The sequence below is a fragment of the Poecilia reticulata genome, chromosome 15 (assembly GCF_904066995.2).
Source record: "Poecilia reticulata chromosome 15, P_reticulata-male-v2, whole genome shotgun sequence".
Taxonomy (NCBI): domain Eukaryota; kingdom Metazoa; phylum Chordata; class Actinopteri; order Cyprinodontiformes; family Poeciliidae; genus Poecilia; species Poecilia reticulata.
This window is the reverse complement of record NC_088844.1, coordinates 23,326,174-23,350,078: the sequence shown is the minus strand read 5'-3', so window position 1 is coordinate 23,350,078 and position 23,905 is coordinate 23,326,174. Positions and strand designations below refer to the sequence as shown.

At 38.1% G+C, this 23,905-nt stretch overlaps 1 protein-coding gene across 9 annotated transcripts in view; it reads left to right on the top strand.

Annotated features, from left to right (window-relative positions):
* Positions 1-3,619: 3,619 nt before the first annotated feature.
* mymx (myomixer) overlaps positions 3,620-23,905 on the top strand; it is a 42,802-nt gene continuing 22,516 nt past the window's right edge. For 3 of the 9 annotated variants that reach the window (XM_081616205.1, XM_081616198.1, XM_081616200.1), the window contains exons 1-13: positions 3,620-4,260; positions 4,976-5,062; positions 7,167-7,304; positions 11,050-11,196; positions 12,069-12,260; positions 14,256-14,342; positions 14,526-14,644; positions 14,730-14,844; positions 16,043-16,120; positions 16,198-16,313; positions 17,739-17,901; positions 22,945-23,075; positions 23,174-23,270. In XM_081616205.1, coding sequence (XP_081472331.1) covers positions 3,763-4,260; positions 4,976-5,062; positions 7,167-7,304; positions 11,050-11,196; positions 12,069-12,260; positions 14,256-14,342; positions 14,526-14,644; positions 14,730-14,844; positions 16,043-16,120; positions 16,198-16,313; positions 17,739-17,901; positions 22,945-23,075; positions 23,174-23,270 — 1,968 coding nt within the window. In that variant the 5' untranslated portion in view covers positions 3,620-3,762. Of the gene's footprint in view, positions 4,261-4,975; positions 5,063-7,021; positions 7,063-7,166; positions 7,305-11,049; positions 11,197-12,068; positions 12,261-14,255; positions 14,343-14,525; positions 14,645-14,729; positions 14,845-16,042; positions 16,121-16,197; positions 16,314-17,738; positions 17,902-22,944; positions 23,076-23,173; positions 23,271-23,905 lie in introns of those variants that run through there. The other 6 variants (XM_081616201.1, XM_081616203.1, XM_081616202.1 and 3 more) reach the window with 6 other exon arrangements.

Here is a 23,905-nt window from a genome sequence, read left to right as displayed (position 1 = left end):
CAGTGTGTGGAGGAAGAGGAGGAGGACTGCAGGGTAAACAGCATAAGGAAGGTGTTACAGTAGCATAATCCAACTAAGCTGGCAGAAAGGGAATACCTGGTTCAAATCTAATCACACAGTCACCCTGGAGAAACAAATGTGCATCCTTTTAAAATGTTTACATAGTAAATAAGAAAACAAAATCAAGGTAATTTAATTTTATTACCATAACTATTTTTCAAACTAACTCCAGATTTGGAGCTGCAGTTGATCCCTCTGGGCGCTCAACTGATGTACTGATCAACTACACTGATACCGATACTGATATCTGAGGTTTAGTATCGGCCGATCAAGTACCAGCAATATTTTTTTTCTCGTCATTACATTCAAAACCAAGATCTTTTCATTGTGGAAATGATTGTTTAAATCATTTCCACAAACAACAACATCCCATAGAAGTAAATGTATCGATCCACTTTTTGTAAATGTTTTATGTTTTTCTTAATTATAAAACCTAAAGGAGAAATTAAATGGTGGTTCTTCAACCATAACCACAATTTTCTGTTATAGGTATTTATTAGAAATGTTTAAGTTCTCTTTTCACAAAAGGTTATGTAATATTTGCAGCTGTAAATGAGTTTTATGTAGCAGGACTGAAGGCAAAAATGACTGGTTTGAAAGGATGTTTGTCTGTACATATCTCTGTCTGCTTGTCCATCTAATTATTTTTAAAAGATAAACAATTCTTTGAAGAATTGTTAATTATCTTACCTGCTACTATTTTAGAATAAAAATAACTCTTAATCTTTATTTATTTTATTTTAGTGAGATTATTGAAACTTAGTTTCAAAGTAACAAAAAACTCTCAATTCAGTTTTAAAGTTAAATAAATGCTATTTTAAAAGAATAAATGTTTCTCAATATTCATTAAGCAAAAATGTGAGAAAAATGTCAGAAAGACAACCAAACATCATTCAACTAAAAATCTGAGAAAAGGAGCATGTTACTTCATTGGGTACTCTGCACCCAATTCTTGGTAAAATGCTTGCACTTCAGTTCTGGTTTCTTTATATATATATATATATATATATATATATATATATATATATATATATATATGTGTGTGTGTGTGTGTGTCCACTACTTATGATACTAATTTAACAAATGATGTTAAGATCAAACTCTCCCTGCACTATTTTTCCGCTAATGGGGTTGCATAAGTGACCAGATGGTTGACCAAAGAGGAAAACGTTGTTTCTCCAGCTGGCTCTGAGTCTGCTTTGTTCAGGAGGTACAAACCATTTAATGAGTCAGGTTTCTGACACAACTGAACTAATTTCTCTGAGAATATTGATGTAGTAAGACTACACTATAAAAAAAAGTGAGCCGCTCTGGGGTTGTGTGTTGGCTTCAGATGCCAACCGACTGGTGAGGGCCTGGACATACAGATTCGTACCGTCATAATCTGGATGTGGAAACATTATTATAATGTGCATTTAGACTGGCCATGGCAGGAAGAGTTAATTTAACAGTGTACACAATTAACATTTCACCGAAATGGAGGTAGTCGCACACTGCGTAACCACTGAACACATAAACTGCTTTCGTAAAGAGTCGCTTGCCTACCAACGAAGGAAAATGCCATTTTAAAGTTCGCCAAACCTCATGAACTCCACCCATTCTCTATGAGTAACTTCCCAGGGTGTGCAGAGTGTTTCTCTGATTTCAAGCTGCAGCACATAAAACTCTTCTTTAGATGACTTCATCGTGAAACCAGAGCTCATTTAGAAGCGTTGTTAACCATGATGACTGTGACTGTCGAATGGAGTCCTGCTGAGAAAGTGCTGTCTCACTGCTGGCTGGTTGTACTTCCTAAGAAAACACTATGTGAACACAGAGGAGGTCAGAAAAAAAAAGGGAATGAATGTTTCGATGTTCTATGATTTCACTACATAACAGAGACTCAAAACAGTATTCACATCGGGCTTTTGGTTACAATCATATACCTTCATGTATTTTAATACGATTTGACGTGATGCACCAAGACAAGGAAGAAAGAAAATGATTCATGATTTGGAATCGACCCCCCTTTACTCTGATGCCCCTTAAATGGAATCGATTACAAACACTTGGCTTGTTATCGGTAATAAGGCCTTGAGAGTTTTTCCAGAAGCCCAAATCTCAAAACAAACACATCAGGGATAAAGTTGTGGAGATTTGGGTTGTAAAACAATATCTCAATCTTTGAGCACAGAGCACTGTTCATCCATCATCTGGAAATATTAAGAGAATGACGAGGAGAGCATTAATCAAAGGAGCGGAGATCCAAGACTTAGGGGAATCTATTTGTTGTATGCTGTGTCATATTTAATATACACAGCATTTTTATTTATGTCAATGATAATATCATTACTTTATTATGCTATAAAATGCCACTATATGCCTGGAAAATACATAATACTTCCCCTTTAACACCACTTTGTGTTGGTCTATGACCCAAAATCCCAATAAAATACATTGAAGTTTGAAGTATTATGATGTTTTTCAAGGAATTGCAAGTCAAGTGTTGCTGGAAAAAGGGAATACAATAACTGCTTGTCCTGCTGCCAGAGTCTTCAAGGCAGGTGCCGAGGTCAAGTCAGAGGGCAGCGGTGTGAAGAGTGAGAGCTCCTTTTAAGGGAAGAGGCAGATTTCTCCCTCTGCTCCCTGCAAATATTTTCTCTGCTGTTTGCCCTCTTAATCCCCCTCAGCCCCCCTGACACTGTCAGGAGCAAACCACCTCTGTTATTTCAATCAGTCAGTCCAACATTTGCTCTCCGACCGTAAAGGAGTGGCGGGTTTCATCATCTGCCCGGCTGCTCCAACAGAAAACACTCCACACTTGTGGTGCCAAAGCTGCTCTGCTCCGTTCAGCTGTGACCTGTGAGACAACTGCTCCTTCCCGATGGGGGGAAGGAGTGGAGCCTGGGGTTGAGTCCGTCACTCCTGGACTGACTGAGCTGCCATGAGCCTCTGAAGCTCGTCCTCCTCGTTGGTGTCTTTTCTTGCGCACAAGCAGCACAACACCTTGGGGCACAGCTTGCTCATCAAAGAGGAGGTAAGGGAGAGGCAGCGTGGGAGTGTGTGCGGGTGATTCGGTCGAGGACATTACCTCATGGAGGATAAGCGAGGAGACTGAAGAGGTCTAACAGAGGTAACAGCCCTTGACTCTATTGCTCTCTGCCGCTTATCGGAGCAGTTTTTTTGCTCGGGTTCAGAGGGAAGTTTTGACAGCCAGGCTTTACAGCTCCCTGATCTGTCACTCCTGACGGAGAGAGAAAGAGAGAGAGAGAAGGAGAGGCAGAGTGACGAAGTGGTGACTTCATCCCTTCTCCTAACAAGCCCTTCTCTCTCCCCCTCCTTTTCCGAGCTTCCCTTTTTCTCTTTTCTTCCCCTCCCAATACTTCAGCGCAGCACGCTCAGGCAGCATGCCAGTGTTCATCTTGCTGCGCTCCCTGGTCATCAGGCTCCTCAGCAGCAGACTGGCAGGCTCTCTGGCTCAGTTCCTCAGGAGAAGCCTCTCGACTGGCGCTGCCCACCTTGGCACGGCGTTGAGGCACATCTGGGACCGCGTTCGATCCCAGGAGTCAAAGGAAGCCGTCCTGGGCTGCGTCCTGTGCATTCTCAACATGCACAAGAAGGTGGAGAACTGATCTCACTATCTCTTCACTTTCTGAGCAAGAGACTGGACAGCTGTTTAGGGGACATAAGTGAGTTTTCTATATATATTTTTTTTTTATCAGGATGTCTGAGAGTATTGTAAGGAAGGTGCAGCCCTTCACCATTGGAACCAGGCTCTCTGTTCCTTCTGTAACTAAATGCCAGGAGTTTCCACAGAGTTATCTGCCCAGTGAGGCTCTGGATAATTGCGTTTTACAGCGCAACCTGAACTCGCTCTACCTCAGCAGATCCCAGGTCTGTGCACATGGCTCCCGTCTTGTTTTACCGACCGTCGAGCAGGCGGCCCCCGTCAAAATCCAGCCGGAGCACGTGGCGGCGGAGGACCACCTCAACCAGAACATCGCCTCTCCCTCTGCCGTCTCCAGATCCATCAAGAAGATCACCATTTCTGGGAGCAAAGACCAGTCAGACTCCAAGACAGCGCTGGGACCGGTCACATGCTCCACGTCTGGAAACAACAACAACAATAACAACATCAGCAGCAGCAGCAGCACTCCAGATCAACATCTGCCAAGAATCGTGGAGGTTAGCTGCGAAAACAAACCCAACTCTCAATTTAAGGTACAAAATACGTTAACACTTGCTTTTATTGATATTTTATGTATTCAAAAAGTAGATTTTTTTGTTGTAAAAACAAAATTTAAATAAATTTAAGTTCAGTTAATTAATTAATTTAGGGAAAAACCAAAAATAAAAATCAGAGAATGTATTATGTATCTATTCTATTCTGTCAAAGCATAATGGATATTTATCCAAAATAAACAAAAATGTTTAGGAATTTATTTCTTAAAATATTAACAAATAAATAAATAAATAATGCTACTGATTATGGTGATAATGATGAGGGATTATTAATTTTTTTTAATTTTTTGCTGTACAACACAACAGTGAAAAATGACAATTTATTAAAATTAATAGGAAAAAAAGCTAAAAAAAATGTGGGCTAAAATTAATCTTAATTAAATAATCGTTTGCTAAATTAACACAATCATAATAATAATATTATTAATAATATAACTATAATATGAAGAATGCTGATGATAATAATAGTAATAATTATTAAATTAATAGCAATAATAAAATTAAATAAATATAAATTATTATTATTATGAATCTTTAAGTAACACAGTAAAAAACTGACCAACTAACAATAAAATACTACAGACAGTTTTATAGTATGTAGTTTTATTTATAAAACATTTATGCAACATGAGTGTAACACAGTTTGTGTTTTATAGTCTACCGAAACATTTTACTGTTTATTTAAATCTTTTAGGTTTTACTCAGCAAAGAGGGAAGTGATGAATTTCTGCCTGCACAGGAACAAACTTGGGAAAAACTAAATGGAGAGAAATCAGTCGAGGTAAGATCCTAACTTGATGGTTATTTTTAAGTGAACACATGTTAGAAAAGCATTAATTAAAAAGTTGCAACAACAAATAAATTCTGGGCTCCCAAGTGATTATTTGTACCAAAGGAAAGTTACATTTTTAGCAGATTTTTCTAAGTAAAATAAATAAATAAAATACGACAAAGACCCACCAACCAATAAAAAGACATAAAAAAATGGCCATGGACTTTTAGTGCTTTTAACCTGAAACATGTAACTAAATTAAATCTCATGGAGTACCCACGTTAAAAAAATATAAACATCTCATCTCTGATCAAGTTGTAGCTTAATAATTTAGAAAAGAAATGTTTGCAAACAGAGAATTTGGCCCATCGAAGTGGCGTTAAAAGTGCATGTAAAGTATGAAGAGCTCAGCAGATCTGGAAGAGGCAGGGCTTACTGGAAAACATGAAGTCAGGGAAGATGTTAACAAAAGAAAAACCTCACTGAGGTGTTAAAACAACATGCCTCCTCAGCTCTGGCTTCATTTCTCTCTAATCTGACACATCATTTTGTTTTCTCTCAACAAAACTGGCTTGTTTTTCCTCCACCCACATGTTGTAAATAACAGAAAAATTGCTTGTAGCAAAGATATTTTTGGTATATTCACCTTCAGAGGTGAATACTTTACATGAAACTGACCCGGATCTGTTGGTTCCTGCTTCCTTCTCGTGCCCAGATGTTTCCTGAGTGGAGAGGAGGAACGCCTCTCCGTTACTGTAACTGTGCCAGCCGCGCTCATTTCACTTTGGATGGTGCTGACAGTAGGGCTTTGTTAGGTGGGAACCTGGGAACAACCCAACACATGCTGTGATATCTTCAGGACCAAATGGATCCTGAATAGAGTTTGACCTGAGTGCGGAGGCGATTCTTAGCGTTGGTCAGCTTAGTTTACTGTGAACTGTGGATGACTTATACTGTGCTACTGGGGGCACCCAAACCTCATTAACTGGACTGCAAATATGTAATAATAATAAAAAAAACTTGGTTGGCGTGCCTTTTCCATCTGTGCACTCTTAAAACCCTTGGAAAAAGATTAATGTTTGGGAGCAAATGTCCAAATAAGGTCGTCAGAGTAACAGCGTTGGGAAAACTTTTTATGTGTTACAAATTGTACAGTCATCAACTCGTTTTAGATCATAAATTTCTTTTAAAAAGGAAACTTATTGACTGTTTTAAAATTCCTTTAAATCCGTTTTTTTAAACGGGGAAAAAATGAAAAGTTACTGCTTCTTGATAAAGTTTGACAATAAAACGCCAACACAAGCTCAGAGGTGGCTGTAGGTAAATTTGTTGTTCTATCAATTTGTACCCTTAATTAAATTTTGCTTTCATTTTCTACCTGTAAACAAACCCTTTCGTATTAATCTTAAACCATGTCCTTACTTTTCCTTGTATACAAGTCATCCATCCATTTTCTTACACCCTTGTCCCTCAGTGGGGTCTGGAGGGTTGCTGGTGCCTATCTCCAGCTAGCGTACCGGGCGAGAGGCGGGGTCACCCTGGACAGGTCGCCAGTCTGTCGCAGGGCAACACAGAGACACACAACCATGCACACACACACTCACACCTACGGGCAACTTAAACAGACCAATTAACCCGACAGTCATGTTTTTGGACTGTGGGAGGAAACCGGAGTACCCGGAGAAAACCCACGCATGCACAGGGAGAACATGCAAACTCCATGCAGAAAGACCGGGAATCGAGGCACCCTGCTGCAAGGCAGCAGCACTACCATCTGTGCCACTGTGCAGCCCCTTGTATATAAGCGTTTTTACCAATTAATAAACAATGCACGGTACACCATGTCCTACGCAGACAGTCAGGAATAAAACAACTAAAACTGTAAGGAAATATGGAAGAGGCTAAATTAAATGAGCCATTTCTGAACGGTTAAATTGTCTCTCAGAGTTCACTCTTGGTTGCCCCCTGCTGGCCTGGAGGTCTAATGCATGCGTGCTTTATTTCAGAAGGTATAATTTCAGCAAATTAAAATGTACTGATGTAATTAGACACATTTATTAATACTAGAGTACTTGCCCTGGTTTTACCTTCTGTGCATTTTGTGGTCACGCAGATTTCAGCACCTGAGCTGCAGAAAAAAGAGCTTGAAAGGAGAGAAAGTCATCAGCAGGACGAAGCGCTGGCAGCTGCTAAATCCCACGGTGAATGCTTCACTCAGCGAAACTTTCTCTTCAACAAAGAAGCACTGCAGGTAAAACAAGCAAAGCAAGCACACAATGTGAATGTTTATTCTGCACTGTAAAGCTGTGTAAGAGGCGCCTATACATGAAATTAAGTACATGAATGAAACCCTTTTTTAGTAGCTTATCAGGACTTTTGATCTCCTTTGATGGATAGAAAGCGCAATAAATCCATCTCCGAAACATGAAGTAATGCTGCTGAGATGAAATCAGAAAGGAAGCTGCCTTCTGCGTGACCCTCCAGTGGGAACAAAATATGTACTGGTTCTTATTTTTGTCTCAAGAACTGTGTGAGCTGTGTTCAGCAGGGGGAGGGCAGGGGAGGGGAAGCCGCCGCAACCAATTATTTAGGGATGAGATCATTGTTTGGCTCAGTCTCTTCACGCCTATGGCTGAGAGAAACTCGGCCAAGCAGCGCAACTGGTTGTGTTATCTCATTGCAGCGTCCACTCCGGAGCACACACACACACACACGTTTTTCATGGAGTTTAACAGAGCGACGTTTTCTCCATGCAAGTCGCGTTTGTCATCAAAATCTCTGTGGAACAAGCTACACGCAGTGAACTCCCGAACATTTCATTTCCGGTGTTCGGGATGTGTCCGCTGAAACAAACACGTGGCATATGGCTGTGCGGAAAGTAGCGTCACATTGTTAACTTTAACAATCTTAGTTAAAATAAATAAATAAATAAATTGCTCTCTAATATATTTTGATAATTGGTGTTTTTGAGTGCTATTGTTTTTGAAAATGTTTTAGTGCTCCACTGCTCTGAAAGCGGAAGTGAGATTTCCATTCAGAGACGTTTAAAGGCCCCCAATGGTTCACGCTATGAGGGAAAAGCAGGTCGCCTAATGGAGAAAAGTATCTTTTTCTGCAGCTGCTCTGCAAAACATCTCGCCTTTCACCATTTACTGTTTCACGATAGAAAAAGTGGAGAAAAAAAATCTTAATCTCCCACTTTATTTCAAGCCAAGCTGTGTTCCTTTTTGTGAGGTGAAACGTAGTGATAGACGTTTTTAAGGGGTGAAGATTTAACTTGTTGAAAGAGGATTTTTTTTTTCTGTCCACTGCAACAACGATACCTTGCCAAACAAAGATCTCCAGGTTTCAACGGTTTATTTTCTAAAACCACCCCTTGAAAATTAAGCACTTTGCAAAGTGTTATTAAAACATGGAGATATAGAGATTATCTCTGAAGGTGGAGCTCAGATCTGGGAATGACGTCACACCTGAGTTGAGGACTATAGGGATTTAGTAATTGTTTGTGACTGCTCCAGTCTATACATTCAAAAGTGTGAACGCACATGTTCACAGGTTGAAGCTATACAGCTCAAAGTGCGTTTTTGATTTAATGTAATGCAACCCAACATAAAAAAAAAAACGATGAAACCATATAATCTTTATATGAGTGGCAGCTTTGACCAAGGAATATGTTGCACAACAATTAGCAAATCAACTTAAACTCGTTCATCTCAGGTGTGATGCAATCGTCAGACATGAGCTCAATCTGCAGAAAGAAACGATGATCCGCATGAAGCAGAACACTGAAACAGTTTTTATGAACTATTCCTCATCTGTCCTGCTTTGTCCTGACTGTATTTTCACCAAGTTTAAAATTTAAGCTGAAGACTCGAGAGAAAATGTAAATTATGTCCAAAAAAACAATAGTTACATAGGTTTTGAAAGAGAGTTTGATTAATAAAATCTGCAAATACTTCAGACTTCCCCTAAAAATGCACATAGTTTCCTATATTAATAATTCAAACATCAAATTAACTTTTATACATGGCGAGGTATTTCAGCTGCAAGCTGCATTTTCTGTAGAATATTTTTGATTTACTATCCATGACTAGTTTTTCCTCAAATAACTTCCACAAGAAAACTTGCGAATTGGTGAATCCAGTAATACTAAACCATTTGACCCCATTTCGTTTTAATGTTAACCTCCATTTGATACTCTTTGAGCAAATCACTTCATATCAGTAAAATCAACTATTGCATGCTATTTCATCTCCCTCGGCTTCAACAAAGTATTTGAGGAGGTTTGGAGATAAATAATGATTAAAAACTTAAATCTAATATAAAATACGATGCCAGAAAAGTTTATTTAAACACATTTAGTTTAAAGTAAAAATGTGTGTGAATCAACACACAGTTCCTATGAAATTTCCAGTGGCAGACTTCTTCATTGTACCTGAAAAGTTTTGGGGGAAAAAAACAACCAACAACTACAAAAATACGAAATGGTGGATCGAGCCAAAATGGCTTCATCAGTATTCATGACAAAATAGGATTTTCCAGATTCAAAGTTTGAAATAGAATAAGAATCCTTCCTTTTATAGGAATTTTAACAGGAAAAATGTAAGCTTATGAATCAGCCATGCAAGGCTGTTGTGTTGTGAAAGGTTTTGTGTAAGTCTATTATCACCTTAGTAGTTTCACAAATAATGCTCTTGAGACCCTTCTTTTTGTATTTCAACACGTAAAACAGAGAGAAATATATTTTTATTGGCTTGTATTGTGACCTGTAGATGGCATAAGAACAATTATCTAATCCCACGAGTTTTCTCATGTCTATCCAGAGCTTTTTCTTTTGAACTGTTGTCATTATTTTTTAGCCATCTAGTGATGCAATGTTGTATTATATCGTATTAGAAACCAGGAAACGTTTCGCAAACGGAGAACAAAACATGTGGAGTAGTGTAACCATTTTCCAAAGTTTTCATTCTGATTAAAGGCTTTTCAGGAGGATTTATTTCAGTGGTGATTATTTAAAGTTGACATTTTTGTTTCCATTTCTTGTGACTAGAACAAACCCTAATTGCACATTTTGATAAACAGACCATTGTTGTGGTGAGTGGACAGGAAGAAACAAGCGAATCATAGACTTCCTGCATGAGGTCATTATAATGCCATGGGAGCCATTGTGAGCAGATATGGGCAAGCCTGTTGTGTGAAGCTGCTTTCCCTCTTCTTAGCCCAGCAATATTTCTGCAGCCTGGGGGTGGGAGCGCTTCGGAAAGTTAATGACCCCCTTTCTCTAGGGAAGAGTAACATCACTCTTTAAGCACAACCCAAAAGTGGCTCAACATGTGTTCACCCTTAATGTATTTTATAGATTTAGAAGTCGGGTTAAAGTTCTCTTCTTTTTTTTTTTTACCCTAAACTTCTCCAGAAAATGTTTTGATGTGACGTTATTATGACTTAGTTGTGGCTTTAACCTTTATTTGACACTCTGCAGTATATGAAGTTCTTCTGATTTTATCGCTGTTATGGCTCATGTGGGATCATTCTGACAGGAGCAAGAATCTAACCTGATTTATTGGACTTTTTTTGTGTGTGTTTCAGACGTATGTGGCTCATTGACTTCCATGCCATGTTCTCCTTAAGAAAACAAATACGCTCCTTCAGACATTTCACATTTTGGCCACCTTGTTTGGCGGCCTTCTTACTTCATGCGAAGTGCTGATGGAAAAGGCAGCTTTTCAAGACAAAGCCTTATGCAACCGAGTCCGAGCTCCAGCCAAGACAAACCTCCGCTCCACATAGCATGACATTGGAGAACATGAGGCTGTTTTTCATGTTCCCAAACCGTCATAACACTGTAGGGTAGAGTAAAAATATACCACAGTCACTTAATAATGGGATACAATGATAAAGAAACGCTTCTCAAGTGTAAAGTAAAATCGAAATGAGCCACTACACGAGCTGTAATGAACATCTGAAACAGTTTGTGTCTTTTTTTGGTGGTGCAGGCAGAAGCGTGGATGAAAAGCAAACTCCAGGACCTGAAAGACGGATGCAACGTTCAGCATCGGCCCCTGCATGACTGGGAGGAAGCCTCGCAGACGCTTCACAGAGACCTGAAAGACTTCGAGAACACCCTGATTCAGCTCAACCAGGTCACAAACCCGCTGCGCTCATGATTTAAATATCAAATATGTAGATGTATGTGATGGTGATCCGATTAAATGTATTAAGACGGCATAAATTAATGATAACATTTTGTCACATTACGTTCACAAACGTCATTGTATTTTATAAGGACTGTATCTCAAAGTAGCACAGTTAATAAGATTAAGGAAAGTTCTTTGTTGCACATAAAAACCTAAAAAACACAGCATGCCTTTGTATTCAGTCCTTTTTACTGTGGCACGGTTAAATAAAAGCAGTTGCCATCAAAAGACAGTTAAAGCACCAGATTATATCAAACTATAATTATTCATCTTTGAAGTTCACAAATTAAGCTTTCTAATTAAATCTTAAATTTAAATGTTAAATTATTTCAAATCTTTTAAATTATTTATGCTTTATCCAGTTCAGATATACAGCCAGATCTACAACTGGATGGTTTATATTAAAGTATAACCAGGTTTGAAGGGGCCATAAATTTAATTCACAATCCATAGTTGGACTTGAATATTTCTGCTTTCTGATATAATCCAGATTAACAGGGAAACATTTCTCCAGCTTTGTAAAGCTAGTTGGAATGAATCTTTGAAGATTTAGTGTAATTGCAGCAGAAAAGTTTTTGTTTTAATGCTGTGAAAACATTGAAATAGTTTTGCAAGTCACTTTGTATACATATCCACCTTTACTATTCCAGATCAAAATGACTTTTGGAAAGTTTGAATTGTCATAATAATTCTTCCATCCTTTGGTAAAGTAACCAACAAACCATTAAAGGTGTACAAGAAGAATAACTGGTAGATTTACCCGTGTTGTTTGTCCAGCTGCCTCCAGCTCAAATAAACCGAGTCTTATTTCTCTAAAGCTGGGTGAACAGCTGATCTGCAAGCTGAACCCAACGTCCGACCTGGTGAAGAAGCAGCTCAGTCAGCTCAGGGAACAGTGGCAAACCCTGAAGCAGATGGCCGCAAATCAGACGCACGCTCTGGGTGGAGCCAGGAGCCTGCAGGAATTCAACAGGAAGGTGGACAAACTGGAAGCTTGGATTAAGGAGAAGGTAAGCAGCCATGTTTTCTAAAACTAAAATATTAATTTATTTATTCATTTGTTTTCCTACTAATTCACCCATTTCTTATCTTTTGAAATTGTTTGCAAGTTATCCAAAATAGAGTAAGAAAGCAGACTTAATGAAGCAATTATAACAAAAGCACTTTGTTATATATGGAGAGAAAATGGTCTCAAAATACCTGCATGTATAACACTGGATTTGTAATCCGTGCAAGCATCTTTGTGTGTAACTTTGGATTGTTGAATCTGTGAAACATGATTTGTAAACCGTAAAAAAAAAATTTGTCACAAGCACAGTGACAAACGTTCAGAGGATAAAAACACTATAGACTCCGAGCTAAAATCAGATGACCCAGCTTTCCATCAGCATTTAAACGCACCATTTACGCACAAAGCCGAGGCGGTTTGTAAGCATGAAACGAGTCTCAAAAATCCTTATGCACTCGTAACCGGGTGTCTGTGTGTATCAGGCGACTCGTGCATAGTTATTTAACATTTGTAGGCGTAGGAGAAGGTTTGAATTCGATATTATCAGATTTGTGAGGCTGAAGTTAAAAAATGTGTGTGTAGAAATTTAACGTTTGTAGACATTATAATTGTGTGTGTGTATACTTTTATTTAGTATTCGTAATTTCTTCATATTTGTGTCACATGCATTTGACCACATATTTACAAGTACCCAGAGTTACAAATTTTGTTTTTACGGTTTACAAATCATGTTTCACGTGATCATGTTTCTCCAAAGTTACACACAAAGATGCTTACACCACGGATTACAAATCCAGTATTACACACACACGCACACACACACACAGGTATTTTGAGACTGTTTTCACTCCATAGTTACACAACCTGATCAACAGTGGTCAAGATAATTAGTACTCAAGTGGCTCTTCCTTATACAGGAAATACACACAGCATCCTGAAGACATTTCCTTCTTTCTCTTTTATTTTTTGAACATGCAAACTCACCATTTAAAACATCTGCCTGTCATTACAAAAAAATAAGCCATGGAGTAAATTCTAGGTCGGTGTTTATCGCTCTGTTCCTGACTGCGTCAGGCACGAGGGAGAGAGGAATGGATGATGAATCTGTGGGATTGTAATGAAGGAGATTAATTGTGAAATCTAAAACATTCATTCCCCACTTCATCATTCAGGATTAAAGTTTTACATATTAACTTTGAATGCAATATCCAGCTTAATGAGGATGCATTTGATGCCTTTATTGATGCATTTGAACTATTATTTTTCAAGACAAAGTAATAATTCAACCTCAGTTATTTTGAGCCCACATGTTTTTTTAGACAACATTTCGCCAAATTTTCAAGTTGAAAATACAGATGAACCACAAAAAAATAAAAAAAATTTGGGGGAAAGGGGTTTAAAACATGTCCCATCCTTGACTTCTCAACAATAAACATTTTAATAAAACTAAACAATAGTCTGATTATAAAAACCGTTTCACACATTTACTCAATCAAAAGAAGGTTCTGTTCTCCATTGTCTTGGGCAAGAAGGTGTCGGTGTCTCTTTCTTTGAAAACATTTGCTACATTTAATCAAATTTAATGGATGTGCTCAAGTCTGTTTCTGAGTAAAGCTCTGGTATATTTTTGGTTCTATGAAGTTTAAAGAGAAATAACCAAGAAGATTGTAATGCGTCAGTAAAAATACCATTTTAAAATATTTTGAAAAAGTGTCCGTTTGCAAAAAACAGTTGTTTCAAATTTGAACAAAATCCCTCCAGTGGCCTCTAATGAACTCAACGCTGCACTTTGGAGCCCCTTCCCTGAAGCTAATGTAACATCCATGCCTGTGGGATGACCGAATGCGAAGCTCTGACCAGAACTCTGTTTTATATCTTCCTTGTTGCATAAGTAATGTTTTTTTTATTTTTTCTTGCCACTGTGCGTCTGAAAATAAATGATTGTTGGGTTTCTTGCAAAAACCACTTCTATAAACAGTAACTTTCTGTGTGACAGAAGGAAGAGGAGCAGTCTCTGGTGAGTGTCCTGGGGGAAAATGTTGACAAAATGCAGCTCACCAGGAGAATTCTTGATCTCAAACAGGTCAGACTTGTAAAAATGGATTTAAAACAATGCATAACTTACACTGACAAAAGCTTTGTACCAGTTAAACAATGCATTCTCAGATGGTAACAGCCTTATTTATCAGTGTCCCCTGTCTGATTATAAACAGACCTTCAGGACATTCAGGAAGGGAAACTAAAGTCTCTGCTCTTTTTGCGACAGGATGAGCAGCTCCACAGAAACCTGCATGAGGAGATCAACAACTTGGCCCTGAAGCTGGAGAAACTGGGGAAGGCAGATGGCAAAAACATCACCATCAGGAAGAAACACATCAATAAAATGTATGCTCTGTGCTTTACGCAAAACGTAAATGCTTCATGTAACATCTTCAGGCTGAAACCACGAGGCGTAATCTTCTTCATGCAGGTGGCTGAAGGTCCAGTCGTACCTGAAAAACTACCATGAGAACCTTCAGGTCGCGCTGGAGATGTCGTCTTTTTACCAGCAGGCTGATAATACTCTGGATGCTATAAACAACATGGTAAAGTGACAGAAAGCCCAATACTAAATCATAGTTATGTTCTGAGAGCTTCTTATTAACTCTCTGTTTTAGGAGATGTTTCAAGAATTGGCATTAAAGCAGAATCAAAACAGAGGCAGATACAAATGTTCGTTTCAAGGATTTTTACTTGATCGAGGAGAAGTACTAGAGCAGTTTATCGAACTTCTAACTAACAAAGGAAATGATCTTGCTTATATACACGTCTGCGCGCTTTGCACACATGTAATGGGAATATTTTAGATTAGAGGACTAAAGTCTCAGCAAGATCTAGAGAAACTCATCCATGCGTTTATCTGCAGTCGCATCGATTACATCTGGTCCAGAACACTGCTGCTGGCGTTCTGACTAAAACCAGGAAGATGGAGCACATAACACCAGTTCTAAAGTCCCTACACTGGCTCCCTGTAGCTCAGAGAATAGACTTTAAAATACTGATGTTAGTTTATAAATCACTGAACAGATTAACACCATAATACATTAAAGGTCTGCTGTTGTTGTATCAACTTTCCAGACCTCTCAGGTCTTCTGGCTCTGGTCTGCTCTGCATCCCCAGAACCAGAACCAGAACCAAACATAGAGAAGCAGCATTCAGCTTTTATGCACCACAAATCTGGAACAAACTTCCAGAAAACTGCAAAACTGCTGAAACACAGAGTTCCTTTATATCTAGATTACAAACCCAGCAGTTTGGGTTTCAAAAGTTGCTTTTGAAACATAATCATGACTCATTAATCAATGATGTGATGTGTAAAGATGGTAAAATGTCATGTTGTTGACTGTGTGTTTTATGACTTTGTGTTTTTATGATGTAAAGCACTGTGAAATTCCTTGTTGCTAAAAGGCGCTATACAAATAAAACCTGACTGATTGATTTTTGCAACCCGGAAAAACCACCTAGAAACTTTGAGTTTCCATTTCCAACAAGAAATTAACTTATGAGTTTAGTCTTTCTACATGATATAAATGCTGCAATGTGTATTTTTCACACCAACCGTCAATGTGTCACATTATTCTGAAATCATACAAAGTTCTGGAAATATGAGGTCAATAAACAAGAAATGTAAGACAAAGCAGAAACGATGCCATCAATAAATGCAACAAGTTTAAAAGCTAAATACAAGATAAGTAAAAAAATAATAATCCAATGATGACAATTAGAACATATACTCCCCTACAGCGGAGAAGCATGCCTGCATCCAAAGACCTGGACACCTTTGGCGACAGAGAAATCCGCGACATTGCCGGTCAAATCATGGTAAGAACAGAGTTTTTCCCATCCTGCATGCTGCTCAAGAAGCCGCCTCCGCCTAACTGCAGGCCTGTGTTCGGTAGATGCTGGATGTGAGCGTGTCTCAGCTGCCCAAACTGCACCCCGGCCTGGCTGCCGGCGTCACAAAGAAGCAGGCCGAAGTGAAAGACTGCTGGGCGCTCCTCCAGAGGGATATAAGGTACGTCACCGGTGAGGATGAAGTGTGTTCTACACGTTGGGGTGAAAAGCTGCAAACTTCTGTAATGATTTGGAAGATGGATCTACGTGATAGACGCATTACGTCAACTCTGCTAAACTGATTTGCTTTGTTCTCACCATTAAAACAGTGACATCATCTCAGTCGGTCAATTTGCTGAACCTGAGATGAAAAAAAACATTAACAAGAATATTTTGTAACTTTATGGAGTCATTATTTGTTTGTTTAATAGCGTACAGTTTGTATCCAGACTGTTACATCACTGAGAGTTTAACCTATCAGAAAAAAAAATCTCCAACAAGTAATAATGACTCTCTTTGTTTTGTTTTTCACCGATGTCAGCTGGATTTTGTTACAGTGGCGCTGCATGTACAATAAGCTAATATTCTTTAGAAGTAGTAGCAGTTTGTCTTAGCGTTAGATAAATGAATCTGTTGTTTATAGCAGAAGGAAACATTACAAGAAGTGTTATTTCATTCTGGAACAAAAATGTTTCATTGACAAAATGGACATAGTGATTGATTGGGATTGCTTATGGAGGGAAAGGACGTGCAAGTGAAGAAAAGAAACAAAATGAAAAGAAATAAAAGGAAACTAAACAAGTGAACAACAGAAGCAACTGGCTGAGCCTTTATTGCAAACGTGCACAAAACTCTAATGTTATTCTGCTAATATAAACCCCCCTACAAGTTCGCAATTGCAATGTTTCCATTAAGTAAGAAACGCAATTCAAATCACACGTGAATAAATTTGTTCATGCAATAAGCCTTTAAAAACATGATCCTCCAACTACTCCGTGTCGTCGTCTTCTTTGTGGTTTGTGCCAGTGGCAACATCAAGTTGTTGATCATGTGACTCGTGTGATGTGAAAAAATGTTTTGCAAAATAAACCAATGTTGATACTTCCAAAAAAATCGACCTTGTGCCAAAACCTTTTACTGTCGAAACTGTCGTATTTCCATTAAGCAAATTTATTTTTAAAACGTCAAACTGCTCAATTGTGTGGCCAATGGAAACAGCTACTGACAAGAAAGGGAACCAATCCAAAGGAATGTGAACAAAGGAAATAAAATGTGACAAATGTGTAGAAAGGGAGCAAATGAGTGTAAAAGAAACAAAGTAAAGGAAAGGAAAATAACAAGTTACTTCTTATGAAAAAAAGCAGACGTGTCCAGATTCCTGACATCCTGCCGTCCAAACATTTCTCAGACGCAGCCTCCCATGAGAGTGGCCTATCTTTTGCTCCCAACTCTACATCATTTCAGCTGTTCTATCAGCTCTAGTTTTAACTATTTAAGTGGAATAAAACAAACAGTGGTAGAAAACCTCAGAGCCTTAACTGGAGTTCAGCGCTGGTCTCTGAGGTCCAGCTGTCAGCGCCAAAGTAACCTCCTGCTCCGCCTGCAGGAGCGACAGGACGACAAACTCCCTCTCCGGCTCCACTTTCACCAGGGAAGAGGCTGACCTCCTGACTCCAGAGCGAGAAGCCCAATGCATCATGGGATCTGAGACACATGGGATCATGGGAAAAGAGGTGAAGGAGGAGCAGAACCGTCTGAAAGGCAGCAGAGTGAGTAGTGGCAGGAGATAAGATCTGTGGCTGCAGTAAATGACTCACTTTGTCTTTTTGTTTGGAAAATGCCGGATTTACAGCTTAGGCAAGGTTTTTCCAAAATAAAGTCCGACAAATGAGCCGGGCTGCGACTTCTGGTTTTGGCAACAAACACGCTGCTGGTTTTCCATCCCTTCCAGCAGCTTAATTGCACTTAAAATCACCTTGTGACGATCCAGTTTAGAGCCATCCCTTCATCACATGCAGTCAGAACTGATTCTTCTTCTGGCTCTGAAACTCCTGCATGTTGGAGAGCACCATATAATTTTGCTTGGTTTCTGCTAGCCTTATCCTTAATCTGACAAATAAAATCCAAGTCTGGGGTTGTCTCTGATGCTGCTGCCCTGTGAAAGTCATAGGAAGAGCTTTTAGGATGTCGTTTATCCTGGCGCAGGATTTCTTTAAGTTTCCACTGAAAATATCAAGTTCTGTACGGTTAAACAGAGCGCCAGGGTAAATAGGTCTTTCTATTCAGCTCCAAATCCTATTTAAAGTCACCTATATATCCATTATGTCATAAATACAGTCATTTATTAACGCCATATGAATAAAATGTCTGGGATTCACTGCTGGGTTGCTTTTTGAGCACGAGGTTTCTCGAAGCTTTATTGAACATGTGCGTGCTCCTACAGTAACCCAAGAGCTGCTCATAAACCTACAAGGAAATACTCTTGGCTTCTTTTGAAAAAATAAGTATCGGAAAACGATGCGGTATGTCAAAAACCAGTAATTATGTGTATTTTTAGTTTTTTACGTTCACGATTTGAGCTACTTAGAAGAAAAGGAAAGAGACCCTTTGGACAAAGTTAGCCAGAAGCGCGCTTCTAAAGTTTGGCAGATGTTCGTTTCATGTTGTCATGAGAGAAAACATCCAGTAGAAGGTGGAAGAATTATTAAATTCAGTTTGGGCGTGTTCTGGTCCGGCTCCAGTCTTTCCTTAACTGGGAGATGGGATCTTCTGGGATGCTGTGTTTCTATTTATGGAAGAGATTGAAAAAAAAAACATTCTTAATAAAGCCCTGTGTTGTCAAAATCCAACACCATCACTGTAAACGGGTGCAAGTGAAGAAGTTTTTGAATTGTATGCTTTTATTTTATTTATTTATCATCCATAAAACATGTTCCAATATGCAGACAGGAAAAATATTAAATTTGTGTTGGGGTTATGTGAGTATTGTACAGATCTGGATAAGTATGGAAAGATATTTGTTTACAGACTCTATTCTCCATCACATTTTAAAAAAAATTGGATACATCTACCCATAATTCTATCTGTTTCTCTGTCTTTTCTTGCCATCCATCCATCCATCCCAATTTATGCTTTTTAGTAGGGTTGGGCATTTATCGTATCGTATCGTTTATCATTTATCGAGGTACATTTCTTATTAGATTTTGATTTGTCGTCATGATAAATTCCAATAAATATTTGGAAATCCTTAAAACTGTCTGTATTTTTAAGATTATTTTTGCTATTTTTATATATCTTCTTATCAATAAATATCAGTAAATTTAAAAATATGATTAAATCTAGTTACAGTGTGCATTTAAGTGATACAAACCAGACTTCTTTATGTAACTGGAGTCTTAAAGAAGCATATTATAAATGGGTATCTTTTGTGTTTGTGGGGCTATAATTGCTGTACCATTCAGTCACAGCTGTACAGCTACATAAAAAATAAGAAATAAATATTTCTTTTATCTATATCACGAGTATCACAAAATATTGGGACACAACTTTAAGTCCATATTGCCCATCCCTACTTTTCAGGTATTCTGTGTGACATTACAATTTATTGTTAGCCTAGCATCAGTGTGTGCAGTCATCAGTATCTCAGAGGAACTGCTAGGATTGTGATATTTCTTGGTTATGTTTTAATCCAAGTGTGAGGAATTCACACTTCAAGTGCCAACAAAAGATCCAGCCTGCTGGATGGCGCTACAGATGCCCACACCTCACACAGATGGTGGTTTTTAAGATGCCAAAGGTCACAGAGATAAAGAGGACGGAGGGAAATGTGGATTTATCACGACTGAAACTGTCATCGCATGACTCTCTCTCACGGTTCAGCCCAAATATCCATGACGTTTTTTCACGTAAATTGGTCTTTCTTGAAAGATGAATGGTAAACTGCCCCAGTCTTATCGTCTCTGTACCTATGAGAACATGCCTCACTCAGTAGTCCATACATCATTGTCTTTGTGTTAGCGGTAGTTACGGCCTCTTGTTTCTGGAGGTAAACATGGCTATCGTCTGTTTCTCCGACTAATTGCGGCCAGATGCCGCGGCTGCAGACCAGATGGGCTCGGCGCAAAATGATAGTTCTTGGCTGACATCACCTCGGAGCGCAGGACGGTTAGACACTCTGAGGTGGAAAGGATCAGCAGAAAACAGATAAGAAACATTACAGAGAGAGGAAATGGTGAGCTATAATGAGACATGATTAGGTTTACTGTTACATATCAGTAGTACTACTACAATGATGCAAATCACTTAGCAGATAATCACTTGTTTTTGAGCAGAAGCCACTACGAACAAGGAAAGAGAGAAGCAACCATGTTGCTTTGAGAAACTGATAGTTGATATTAAATAAATGTAATAATTTGTTAGTTCTCTGCAAATAAATGACCTGATTACATCCTGTAGTCATATATATATATATATATATATATATATATATATATATATATATATATATATTTAACATCATTTTTGGACTTTTTTTGCTCTGAATAAATCTTCATATATATATATATATATATATATATATATATATATAAATCTGTGAACATGACGAAAAATATAACAAATAAATAATAAGACAAAGTCATTCATTGTTTTTTGAAATGGTTATTTTTAGAACAGACTGTAAAAATGATGGCGACCAACTATGTTCACTGAAGGTGCATTAAACAGGAACAAATCATGAACTTAAGTCTCAGTTTGTTTGGTTTTATGAGATTAAATGATCAATATATTCTGAAAAATATATTTAGATCAAAATAGTTACAGTTTAGGTCTCATTTATACAATAAGTAATTTGCATCTTGAAATCAAGGAAAAGTGATGTGCCCAATAAATGACTGAGAAATGTATTTCAAAAATGATTTGTCTATTTTATCTGATAACATTGAAGCTCATGTGAAAAATAAAAATCTGCAATGCATTTTAAAATTATTTAGTTAATTTAAAAAACATATATTGTTCATGCAATAATTTAAAAATAAGCTCAGGCCCAAACTTCCCAACCAAATAAAAAATATTCTAGAATTAGAAGTGCATTTTACTTTATGTATATCCCTCAGTAATCAATATAAGCCATAAAAAAACGATATTTAAATATGATAGCCAATGTTAAATGTGCAAATAATTAAAAATTGCTACAGTTGCTTTAAATAGAGACAATAAGAGGCAGTTCGATGGATTTTTTCTTATTGCCGTCACTCACAGAAATAAGGTTCTTGGTTCAAAATTAGGAATTAGCTCCAAAGTAATAAACCACATCCTACCACAACAGCTTGTTTCAACAGAACTGAATAAAAGTGAAAAGAAGTATGTTTGTATAAGTCAAAATTGCTCCCAGAGCACTTAGTAAAAATTTTAGATTCTCAGTTTTAGGTTTTCTTCTGCTCCAACAATAAGTCCGTTCTGAACTAGAGAAACATGGAGGTCTCATTAAAAAGTCCAGTGGAGATCCCTGGTCAACCTAAACACACAGAGATGGCTGTAAAAGTGGTTCAGTGGCTGGTGATGTCTTCCTGCATGTGGAGGCTGTGACCACGGCACTGACCTTGTTCAAAACTCGCCTGCACAGCTGTAACAGTGACCGGTTATGGAAATCGCTTAATGCTGAATAAACACAGCTGCGTGTTTCACAGATGGACACGATCTGTTTCATCTGCAGTGCCTCTTTTACATCATCACAGCAGCACCGTGCATGTTTGCTAATTTGGTTTCATTCATAATATAATTTCATTCAAAAATGGCAAACGGGAGCCCTGCAGAGGATAGAGAGGGAAGCTAATAAAGATCAATGATCAATAGAGCAACAATTACTTCTTAATGTACTGTTTGAGAGATTTATTTTCCTGCACAGCCTTCAGCAACGTTATGAAATTTACTTTAGCAATCAGAAACACTTCTCTGAAGCTGGAAGAGAATATAATATTCCTGCTATGTGAATTTGTTGAAGCCTTTAGTAATTATTTAGCAGCCGTGAAAAAGTATTTTCCCTCTCCATTTTTACGTTTTAATCACTCTTAATGTTCCAGGCCAACAAATAAATTTTACTATCAGATAAAAATAACCCCAGTAAACACAAAATGTTGTTTACATGTTGTGACCTAATTAATGAGAAGGGAATATCTACCCAAACAACTCGCCAACAACTATATGGATGTGTTTGTTTTAACTGGAAATAAGTTTTTGTATCTCAGTGGAGAAAATTTGATCCATTCTTGTTTGCAGAATTGTGTTAATTCAGCTAGACTGGAGGATTTTGGGGCATCAGCATCTAGATTTTTGGAACCAGACTTTGACTATGTCACTTCAAAACTTTTTTAAACATTAAAAAATGGACTTCCCAAGTGTGTTTGCCCAAACATTCTCCCTCAGGAATTTGTCGTAGAGAGCAGCTTTTATTGCTCTGGCACTTAAATGTTCTTCTAAAATATATTTAGCCTTATACCAGATGTAACGGGACAAACACCTTCCAAAAAGTTTCACTTTTGTCTCATCAGTCCACAGAACGTCATCGTAAAAGTTGAGGGTCATCAGGATGTTTTAGATGTTCCTTACGCAATAGGAAAAGCTTCGTCATTGTTCTATGATTCCTACCTTAGAGGATAATGACTCTCACTGTGGGCCCAAAGCCCTGGAAATGGTTTTATAAAACTTTCCAGACTGGCAGAGATGTAAATTATTTTTGTTTCATGAATTTTTTTAATCAGGTTTTGCTCTTTGAGATTTTCTGGTAACAGAAAGTTTGACTCTTTTGTCCGCAGAGTATCGTTGACGACCACAGCCAAACTCAGAGCAGCCAACAAGACGACCAACAATCAGTGAACCACAGCTCTTCACCAGAGGGAAATGACTCACTCGGTGTAAACGAAGCCATCAGCAGACATGAACTAAGGTGACTGTTGTGCTTGACTTCTCTCTTGATGACACAAGGAAATGTCTTTATGTGAAGTTAACCATAAGTGGAGTCACGCATCTGTGTTTTCTTTGCAGCAGAAAGCTGAGAGAGGAGCCCAGGCTTCCCGCCGGCCACCGAGGCCACCCACAGCTTCACCTGCAGCTCCAGAAGTTCACTTTGTCTGCAGACAAGGTGATCAGATTTCTCTCAGATGCAGCTAAAAATGTATTTCTCCAACTGCCTTCATACAAATCCCAACACCATATAATTACTGCTTCTACGCATCAGAGCTGATTGCACAGTTTTTTGATTAGTTGTCATGCATGCATAAAATGAGACTTGTTGATTTAGAAAGTGCTCTAATCTTAGATTCTTGCCTCAGCTAATATTTATTTTGCTCACTGGAAATGTGAGATATATTTAAATTGATTGGTTGACAACCAGTTACAGCGAAACATTATTATCGGACAGCTAGAATGAAATGTCACGAAAAAAGTTTGAACTAAGAAACACCAGACAAATGTAAGCAGCAAAGAAACACCAACTTTTCACCATAAGCCAAATAAATAATGCTAGAAAGATAATTAATTCACTATGAAATGAAAATAATGCTGAAAACAAGATTAAAAGACATATAACTATGATCATAATAAAATAAGACAACTTTAAATAAGAAAGTTGTAATAAAAGAATGACTCCTCACTATAAATCGCACTTTTAATAACCAACAGATGGCCTTTCTCTGAATATCTGAAGCAGATTGGATTAAAGCCATTAATACTTTTAATACAGTAAAAACACCCTAAAATAAATTCTAATACATGTTA